Here is a 10,000-nt window from a genome sequence, read left to right on the forward strand (position 1 = left end):
ACTTCGAAACTGTCGTCCACAAACCGATAGGACGGGTGATTTGACAATTTGTGCAATTTTTCTCATAAATTTAGGATTTTTTTCTTCTCAGAAATGTTGTTATTTCCTCCCCTGACTCCGTAATGGTTACCTATACGGCCCTAATACGCCGCCGTACTACCAGAATCCCCCCCGCCTCCTCACCTGATGATGTCATCATTGTGCCCCAGGTAGAACTTCTGGGTGTGTTCTCGGGTGTTGTAGACCACGCCCACCCCGGCCACGAAGTACACCACCTCCTTCCCCGCCGTGTAGTACAGGTTGTTACGACACTGGTGACCTCGGTACCCGTGGATCCACTCCAGCCTCAGCTGGCAGCGCGGCGCCGTCTTATCCGACATCAAAACTCAACGTTAAAGATCCACCAAGTTACAAATATTCACGTCTGTCCGACGCGATGAGAGCGGGTCCGTCGCCGTGGCGTCAGCTACCATCCAAGTCTTGCTGTCGGCGCTAACGCTGCTGGGAGCTGGAGTCCATTGTTGTAGTCCTTTTAACTGAGCAACATCCAACTACACGTCCCATGATTCCAAGCTTCAGCCTCGCTGCTGCTAAGTAACGTTAGCCAAGTCGCAGCCGATCACTCGGCAGCGATTCATCGACAGAACTACTCATTAAAAAGACGTTTAATTTCTGTTGCGTTCTATTTTTAGTTTAAATTATAAATAATTATTTGTAATAATTATGATTTATAATAATAATATAATATTATATAATTATGATTATTATAATGATAATGAATATTAACTCTAATGCTGTTGTCAGAAACGTAGGAACAGTAACTCACTTCTGTCTTTAATTAAATATTAATTATAATATTTTAGCCGTTAACGTTCAGTCGTTGTCTCCTGAGGTCATCACTAAAGGTTAAAGGTCAAACACATGTAGGAACACAGGAGACCACGTGGTCACTTCCTGACCAATCACAGTCCGACTTTATCAGCTTTAAAGTGACATCATCACTCACTTTACTATTAAACTATAATAAATAATAACATATAGACATCTCAATTAAATACATTTAGGTTTCAGAAACGTTCTCAGAATATTTTTGTTATTAAATTGTTGCTGTTTGATTTCAAAGTATTTAATTAATATTCAGCCAACAGACAATAAATATAATAATAAATATAATAATAATAAATATAATAATAATAATAATAATAACTATATTAAATAAAAATAGGTTTTATTGAATTGTTGCTGATGTTTCTGCAGTTTTATTAATAATGATAAATCTAAAATGTGTTCTTGATCAGCTGATCTGAGGTTCTTTAAATGGGACTAGAACCCAGCTGATAGGAACCTGCAGGAACACTAGAACCCAGCTGACAGGAACCTGCAGGAACACTAGAACCCAGCTGACAGGAACCTGCAGGAACACTAGAACCCAGCTGACAGGAACCTGCAGGAACACTAGAACCCAGCTGACAGGAACCTACAGGAACACCAGAACCCAGCTCATAGGAACCTACAGGAACCCAGCTGACAGGAACACCAGAACCCAGCTGACAGGAACCCAGCTGACAGGAACCTACCGGAACCCAGCTGACAGGAACCTAAAGGAACACTAGAACCCAGCTGACAGGAACCTAAAGGAACACTAGAACCCAGCTGACAGGAACCTATAGGAACACTAGAACCCAGCTGACAGGAACACTAGAACCCAGCTGACAGGAACCCAGCTGACAGGGACATTAGAACCCAGCTGACAGGAACACTAGAACCCAGCTGACAGGAACACTAGAACCCAGCTGACAGGAACACTAGAACCCAGCTGACAGGAACACTAGAACCCAGCTGACAGGAACACTAGAACCCAGCTGACAGGAACACTAGAACCCAGCTGACAGGAACCCAGCTGACAGGAACACTAGAACCCAGCTGACAGGAACACTAGAACCCAGCTGACAGGAACCCAGCTGACAGGGACATTAGAACCCAGCTGACAGGAACACTAGAACCCAGCTGACAGGAACACTAGAACCCAGCTGACAGGAACACTAGAACCCAGCTGACAGGAACACTAGAACCCAGCTGACAGGAACACTAGAACCCAGCTGACAGGAACACTAGAACCCAGCTGACAGGAACACTAGAACCCAGCTGACAGGAACACTAGAACCCAGCTGACAGGAACCTACAGAACCGGAACATTCCCAGAATGAACGTTATAATCAGGTTCTGCTGTTCTCTATAATAATAATATTAATAATATTAATAATAATAATACTAATAATAGTATAGTGAGGATGAGTCCACGTGTGTTCTGGTGTCAGCAGCCTCCGGTACCGATAATGAAACGAGCAGTCTCTGTACCGTCTGTGGTTCTGACCGGTGATCCGGTAACACCGACAACTAAACTAGTAAATCACGTTAATGTAACGTTAATTCAACGTTAACGGAGCTGAAGGATGAAGATGATCCGTCCTCCGTCTGTTCGCTGTTTCACGTTAAATCCGGAGATTACAGCTCCGATTTATCATCAACGGAACCAGCCGAACCGGCCGACACCGACTGATCCTGGACCCGGCGGAGAGACGCTGGACCCGGCAGAGACCCGGCGGAGACCCGGCGGAGACCCGGCTCAGAAAGGTCCGAAAAAACCCAGAAAGATGCTGAAGATGAAGGAAAGCCGGGACATTAACGGGAATCCCAGGGATCCCAGTAACCTCCAACACTTCCGCTTAGGAGTTTCAACATAAAGTACTGAGGCTACTGGCAGCGTTCTTTAGCAATACAATATAACAACAATAATGACACATTTCTATTTATCTGACTTTGATTGATTTCTATTTATATTCATTTTATTTTGAAGCCCAATAATGACACATCACTATATATTCTTAATATGCCCTTGTACAAAGTCTTTCCTTTTATAATTGTGTTATAACTTAAAGTATTTCTATTTGTAATTGTAATGTAACTTGAAGTATTTGTAATTGTAATTGTAATATAACTTAAAGTATTTCCTTTTATAATTGTAATATAACTAATTATTTTAATGGAGTTCCCAGCAAAAAGTATTTCACACGATTGTACCTGTATAACCGGCGTGACAATAAACATCTTGAATCTTGAATCTTGAATTTTGAATCTTGAATCTACTGTTATCACTATTATTTCTATTCTAAGTTGTAAAGATAGTTTCCAATAGAAGTCTCTGTGGAGGTTAATGAAGCTGTAGAACAACATTTTACAGTGTAAACAAAGTCTCCAGTCTGATAGATTGGGTGGATAATACTAATAGTATAATAGTATAGTATTATTAAAGTGTAATAGAGTGATTTTGTAATAATCAAAAGGTGTATTTTGATACAATTTATCTGATTTTGATTGATTTCTATTTAAATTAATTTTATTTTGAAGCCCAATGTTTCCGGGTTCCGGTCTCCTTCGCTCTAACCTCCGCGAGCTTCCCGCTTCTGTCAGAGCGTCAGGTCCGCGCGAGCGCAGCGGCTTCATGAATCAGACTGCGATCAGGAGCCCGCGGTGCACCATGGGAGGTGTAGTGTAGAACGAGGAGAAGTCCTCGGTAGTGACTAAGAGGGAACCAACAAACGGAGGAAACTCTCGCGATAGTGTTAAGGTTGGATGATGTTGTCTGGCAGTGAGAGTTCTCGCGAGAGTTTTTGCAGCTCAGATTTCGCAATTTTGCGCATTACCTTCTAGAAACGAACGGATTCCTCATCTGCTGCTGCTACCAATTAAAGCTCCAGCTGGCTGTTTCACACAATCACCTCTGTGTTGTTGTAGTTTCATTATATTTGAAGACATTCAAATGTTGAAATTACTTATCTTCTTGCCGTTTTTTTTTTTTTTTTTTTAAATCAAAATATAATTTAATATAATATAATATAACATGTTCTGTAGTCTCTGTCAACACTTTATTATGATATTTGATTATCAGCTGATAGAGATTCAACATCTAACAACATGACGTGATTGACAGGTCTGATAACAGATGGAAAACATGAGGAAAATAATATTTAATTTCTGGCTTTTGTTTCAAAACTATATATAAACATTTCAGTTCTTTTTTTTAAAGGTCCCATATTGTAAAAAGTGAGATTTTCATGTCTTTTACACATTATAAAGTAGGTTTAAGTGCTTTATAAATACTGTTAAACTATCAAAACGCTCAATATACGGAGAAATGCACACACAGCCCGTGTTCACAAATTGTGAGTTTGAAACAAGCCGTCAGGATTTCTGTCCATTTGTGATGTCACAAATATACAATATTTAGATCATTACACGGTTTTAAACGCAAACATTCTAAATGTGTCCCAGTTTATTTCCTGTTGCAGTGTATGTGAATAACATCAGCTGACAGGAAGTAAAATGGACCCAAACTGTTGCCTAGCAACGCAATTCCGTTGCAATTCCATTGAAATGCACTAAAACGGAGCGTTTCAGACAGAGGGTAAATACAGGTATATTCAGGCAGACAGGATGATGAAAATAAAGTGTTTTTTTAACATTACAGCATGTAAACATGTTCCAGTAGATGAGCACGATATGGGACCTTTAAAACATGGCACTATTCATCTTCCACAGATTGTAATCATTACTATAAATATTTTTATTGATTAGCCAAAGAGACAGAAAACTAACTGAAAATGAGTTTAAGTGTTTTATTGTGTTGTTTTTTGCAAAAAATATCAGCGTTGGAGCCAAAGTGTGTATTTGGCCTGTTGTTTATTGTTATTATTATTATTTTTATTAGTTTAGGCTGCGCTGGTTCTTTTGGTTAACATCACTTCCTGTAGTTGACACAGAGGTGTGGTTGGTTTAACCTGTTCTTACCGGGTCATTGGAGCCAGACAGAGAGGGAGAGAGAGGTTTGGATATTTCCTGTTGACGTCACGTCACGTTACAGACTTCAGTTATCACAGTTATTGTTTGTATTTCATTTCATTCAATAAACAGAAAAACACATCTGGACTTTTTGGAATGAGTCACAGTGAAAATCTTCAGCCTCTTAGCGGCTTTTTAATATTATAATAATTGATTATAATAAATAGGGATGCACCGATACCGATACCAGTATCGGGTATCGGGTCCGATACTGTGCTCATGTACTCGTACTCGCCGAACGGCTCCGATACAACGGCACCGATATCACTTTACGTAAGCGTGATGTTAACCTCTCGTCACCATTTTTCGGGTCCTCGCGCTCCACCTCCCTGACGGTACAGGCGAGACGGGCCGTTGGTGCGCCCGAACCCGCTGGGCCGGGATCCCACCTCAGATGGCGCATGCCGGCCCTCACTTTCATTGCGCCACGGGGTTTTGATGATCACCCTCCAGCTGGCTGTTAACGAGGGTCTTTAGGCACAGGGAAGTACTCTGTATCGGTTCTCGTATCGGTACTCTGTATCGGTAATCGGGATTGGAGAGTACCCAAATGTAAGTACTCGTACTCAGTCTGAAATAAAGTGGCCCGGTGCATCCCTAGTAATAATTGATCAAAGTCGTTAGAGTCAGAAATCCTCTGGTTCCACTTTCTTTGTCTTCTGTGATCGTAAACTAAAGATCTTTAAAATAATAAAAGTAAAATATTCTGTATGAATATGATGAATACTGAGATGTGTGAAAGGACGAAGCAACAGGAAGTGTAAAGTTTAAAAGCTTTAATGACATCGCACATATTAGACAGAGAGAGAGCTTTAGAGTTTCATACATGAGATAAGCCTTTATGGTCTAACGTCAGTTTAAATATTCGGCCTTCATTCCTATAGATGGACTTCTGATTGTGCAGTAAGATGGCGTTTAACTTCCATACATGTTGGTACGATAGATATACGGCGACGGAGAGCAACACGAGTATCAAAGAGCAGAAAATCTGAGCGCAGCGCGAAGAGCCGACGATAAGCAAGCAACCTTCATCCGTCCACAGCTGTAGCTCGCCGCCCCCAGCTACACGATCTGCAGCTCGCCGCCCGCCTACATGGTTCAGCGTCTAACGGCGACGCTTCAGAGCGTTTATTATACAGACTGATCTTCTCTATCGGATCAGAACCAAAGAAAAAGGTAAAAAAATGAGGAGATGTTTAGTTTCAGGTGAGTGTTTCAGGCGAGGCTCTGAGCCTGATGAAGCATGCAGGTGGACGTTTCTACATCAGACACCTCCTCCCAGGTGAGTTTAACACTAAAACAAAACGGCGGCAGAGTGTCAGAGGACGTAAGGTCAAAATAATAATTAAACAAAATGCACTATTGGTCCAATTTCTCAACGGCAGCAGAAGAACGCAGGTCGTCTCTGGAGACACAGAACTGAGGAAAAGAACTCAGAGCTGTTTCAAAAAAGTACAAAAATAAACTCAAATTTAAGAAAAACAAAAGAAAACAACAAAGAGAAGTGAGCGTGTGATGACATCATCACGACAGAGCGAGAGAAGAGGCAGCGACGGCTTCAGTTTAGACGTTGTGAAGAAACGGCGGTTTGTCGTCGGCAAACTGACGAACCATCAAACTGTTACGTCACATCTAGAGCGGTCGACGTTAACGCCATAATAACGCGTTCACGCAAATTCATTTTTATTTCTTTAACACAACTTGTGATTTTTAGTTTGTAGCGGCTCAGTTTTAAAGTTAGAGTGAAGGAGGTTAAATAACGCTCCAAACTTGCGCTAAATTTTGTCATGTCCATTTTCAAAGGGGTCCCTTGACCTCTGACCTCCAGATCAGTGAATGTAAATGGGTTCTACGGGTACCCACGAGTCTCCCCTTTACAGACATGCCCACTTTATGATAATCACATGCAGTTTGGGGCAAGTCATAGTCAAGTCAGCACACTGACACACTGACAGCTGGTGTTGTCTGTTGGGCTGCAGTTTGCCATGTTATGATTGGAGCATATTGTTTTACGTTAAATGCAGTACCTGTGAGGGTTTCTGGATCAATATCTGTCATTGATTTGTGTTCATTGATTTACAATAATAAATATATACATACATCTGCATAAAGCAGCATATTTGCCCACTTCCATGTTGATAAGATTATTAAATACTTGACTAATCTCCCTTTAAGGTACATTTAGGACAGATAAAGTACGAAGGATTAATTTATGATTAAATATTATAATTGATTGACAGCCGTCATCTAAACCCGATCAGTTACAATCACAACGTATAAATAGAAACCGCCGCCAATCTCGCTCTTTTGTCCGTCGGTTCGTCGATGATGAAGCACTATTACATCACAACGTCTGAACCGAAACCGCCACTCTGGCTCTTGGGCACGGCGTCGCGTCGCATCGCCTCCCTCCCGACCGACCAGCGACCACACAAAGAAAATCAAACCAGAAATATTAAAAAACTAAACTGCTTTGAGAATAAACACAAAAACAACGACGTCACTTTGGTGAAACTTTTACAGTTTTCTGCTCCTCAGCTCCTGACCTCCGTCATTGGCTGTTCAGTAGTGACATCAGGAGTGATGTCAACGCCTGGTGTATTAGTTTGCTGTTTAAAGGGATCACTCATCCTCTAACAGCACGTACGACGTGCACGGCGCCCTTTATGGAGACAGTTCACACCGAATTCAATTCATTCGTCACAATCTGTGTTTCCAGTTTAGTCTGACGTCGACGACGTCTGACTGACATCAGCGAGGTGAACTTTAACGTTTCTGTAGGAACAGGAAATGTCGGAGGGTTGGCGGCTGGTACACGAAGGTCTATTCAGAGCAGGTTTAATAATAATGCTGCTTTAATATCAGAGACCTTCACGGAGCGAAGCGCAGCTCTGACGCAGGACGCTCTGACGCAGGTTCCAGTTCTTTGTGTTTCCAGCTGACGGTGATGAGAAGCTAAATGTGACGCGTCCCGCATCAGAGCGTCCTGCGTCAGAGCGTCCCGCGTGAGAGCATGCGGATCGGACTGCAGCGGTTTCACCAAAGCACTGCGAGTTTGCCGTTCTACTGTTTCTTCTTGCTGAACAGACTGAAGCGTTTCTCTTTGTCCTTCTCTTTGTCCTTCTCTCTCTTGCCGGGACTCGACTCGGTGGTGAGCGTGACGGCGGCCGGCAGCGTCTGAGCGCGGCCAGACGCCGGAGTGCCGGGGTGGCTGCCCTGCATGTCGGAGCGGTCGGCGCCGGCGTTCAGGATGGCCTGGATCCAGGTGCTCATCTCCTCCTGGAGGGGGGCGACACAGAAGTAACTAGTTACATGTCAGTCCATTACTGAATACATGTGAATGTAATCAGTTAATGAGAGAAATATGTAGTTACATTACAGTTACTAGTACATTTAGAATATAACGTTGATCCTGTTCAGACGGTTAACGGGACGTTTTTATGACTTCTCAGCTTTAATATTTAAACTTTATTAGATAAATGATCAAATAAGTAATAATTAATAAGTAATAAGTTACTTTACTCTGTAATTAAAATACTTCAATTACTTATTCCATGTTTGACAGTATCTAGTAATCTGTAACCTTCTAACACTGACAGACAGTAACTAAAGTAACTAAGTACATTTACTCAAGTACTGCAGTACAATTGTGAGGTACTTGTACTTTAATTGAGTGTTTCCATGTCCTGCCACTTTCTACTTCTACTCCACTACATCTCAGAGTAACTATTGTACTTTTTACTGCTCTACATTTATTTAATAACTTAAGTTACTTTTAAGGTTCAGATTATTAAAACTAAATCTAATCAACTAATAAATGATGATGTATTATTATAGATAAAATAGATAAAACTAGCAGCAGTTTATAAAGTCATTAAAAGTAGCTCCACCTTTACCAGCTGCAACATTGAAGTGATGAACAAATAAAATACCCCAAAAATATAATAAAAATCTTAGTAAAATATCAGAAATATACAAGTAAAATATCAGAAAAATATTAGTAAATTATCAGAAATATATTAGTAAAATATCAGAAATATATTAGAGGAATAATAGTAAAATGTCAGAAAAATATTAGAATAATAATAGTAAAATATCAGAAAAATAATAGTAAAATATCAGAAAAGTATTAGTAAAATATCAGAAAAATATTAGTAATATATCAGAAAAATATTAGTAAAATATCAGAAATATATTAGTAAAATATCAGAAATATATTAGTAAAATATCAGAAATATATTAGTAATATATCAGAAAAATATTCGTAAAATATCAGAAATATATTAGTAAAATATCAGAAAAATATTCGTAAAATGTCCAAAAAGTAATTAAAGTAGCTCCATCTTCACCAGCTGCAACATTAAAGTGATGAACAAATTAACGCATCAATAATTATAATCCAGTGATATAATATATGATTCTGAAATGGGACATTGATGCTGGTACTTCTGTATCTTTACTGAAGTAATATCTTGAATGCAGGACTTTTAATTGTGAGTAATACTACACTGTGGTATTAGTACTTGTGGTAGCACTTGTTCCAGCTCAGCTAACAGGTTGATGAGACAGAAAGAAAAAGAATAAAACTCACTTCGTCTTTGGCTTGAAACAGAAACTCGTTTCCATCAGTGACTCTGAAACAGAGAGAGGAAGCATGAAGATCACTGACGGCTGTTAGTTACAGCTGATTTCAGATCAGCAGAAAGCAGATTTATCAATCATAACACTGCAAATTTAACATAAATCCAAAGTTTTACCGCAGTTTGAAGACGTGTTTCTTCTTCTTGTAGTCTGACGCCACGTCACACGTGGCGTCCTTCAGGCTGACGGGAACCTCGCTGTGGTACGGGACTCCCTGAGCCGCCGCCTTGCTGTCTTTATAGAAACCCACCTCCTGGTTGTTGATGACACAGTACACGTTGTGCCACGACCTGCCAATCACAGAGCAGCGGGGTCACGTGATGAACAGAGGAGTGAGACATCTTGCTGCGGTGGAGGATCTTTGCGTTACCTGTTGGAGGCCTTCTTGCTGGGCGCCTCCCACTCGTGTTTGCGGTGCAGGAGTCCCTCCAGCTGCGAGGAGGGCGAGTCCTGGTTCTTG

General features: G+C 40.8%; 2 protein-coding genes across 12 annotated transcripts in view; both read right to left on the reverse strand.

Annotated features, from left to right (window-relative positions):
- Window positions 1-1,530, reverse strand: part of eml6 (EMAP like 6) — a 33,334-nt gene extending 31,804 nt beyond the window's left edge. For 6 of the 9 annotated variants that reach the window (XR_012593401.1, XR_012593400.1, XR_012593402.1 and 3 more), the window contains exon 1: window positions 184-1,530. Coding sequence is in view for 5 of the 9 variants with exons in the window: in XM_074631206.1 (XP_074487307.1) it covers window positions 184-380 (197 nt within the window). In the remaining 4 variants the exon portion in view is untranslated. The remainder of the gene's footprint in view (window positions 1-183) is intronic. The other 3 variants (XM_074631205.1, XM_074631204.1, XM_074631203.1) reach the window with 1 other exon arrangement.
- A 4,130-nt stretch (window positions 1,531-5,660) lies between these two features.
- LOC141765180 (spectrin beta chain, non-erythrocytic 1-like) overlaps window positions 5,661-10,000 on the reverse strand; it is a 41,927-nt gene continuing 37,587 nt past the window's right edge. For all 3 annotated transcript variants that reach the window (XM_074631200.1, XM_074631201.1, XM_074631202.1), the window contains 4 exons: window positions 9,911-10,000; window positions 9,657-9,830; window positions 9,491-9,533; window positions 5,661-8,178 (listed from right to left, as the gene is read on the reverse strand). The exon at window positions 9,911-10,000 is cut by the window's right edge and continues 125 nt beyond it. In XM_074631200.1, coding sequence (XP_074487301.1) covers window positions 7,963-8,178; window positions 9,491-9,533; window positions 9,657-9,830; window positions 9,911-10,000 — 523 coding nt within the window. In that variant the 3' untranslated portion in view covers window positions 5,661-7,962. The remainder of the gene's footprint in view (window positions 8,179-9,490; window positions 9,534-9,656; window positions 9,831-9,910) is intronic.

The sequence above is a fragment of the Sebastes fasciatus genome, chromosome 3, assembly GCF_043250625.1.
Source record: "Sebastes fasciatus isolate fSebFas1 chromosome 3, fSebFas1.pri, whole genome shotgun sequence".
Taxonomy (NCBI): Eukaryota; Metazoa; Chordata; class Actinopteri; order Perciformes; family Sebastidae; genus Sebastes; species Sebastes fasciatus.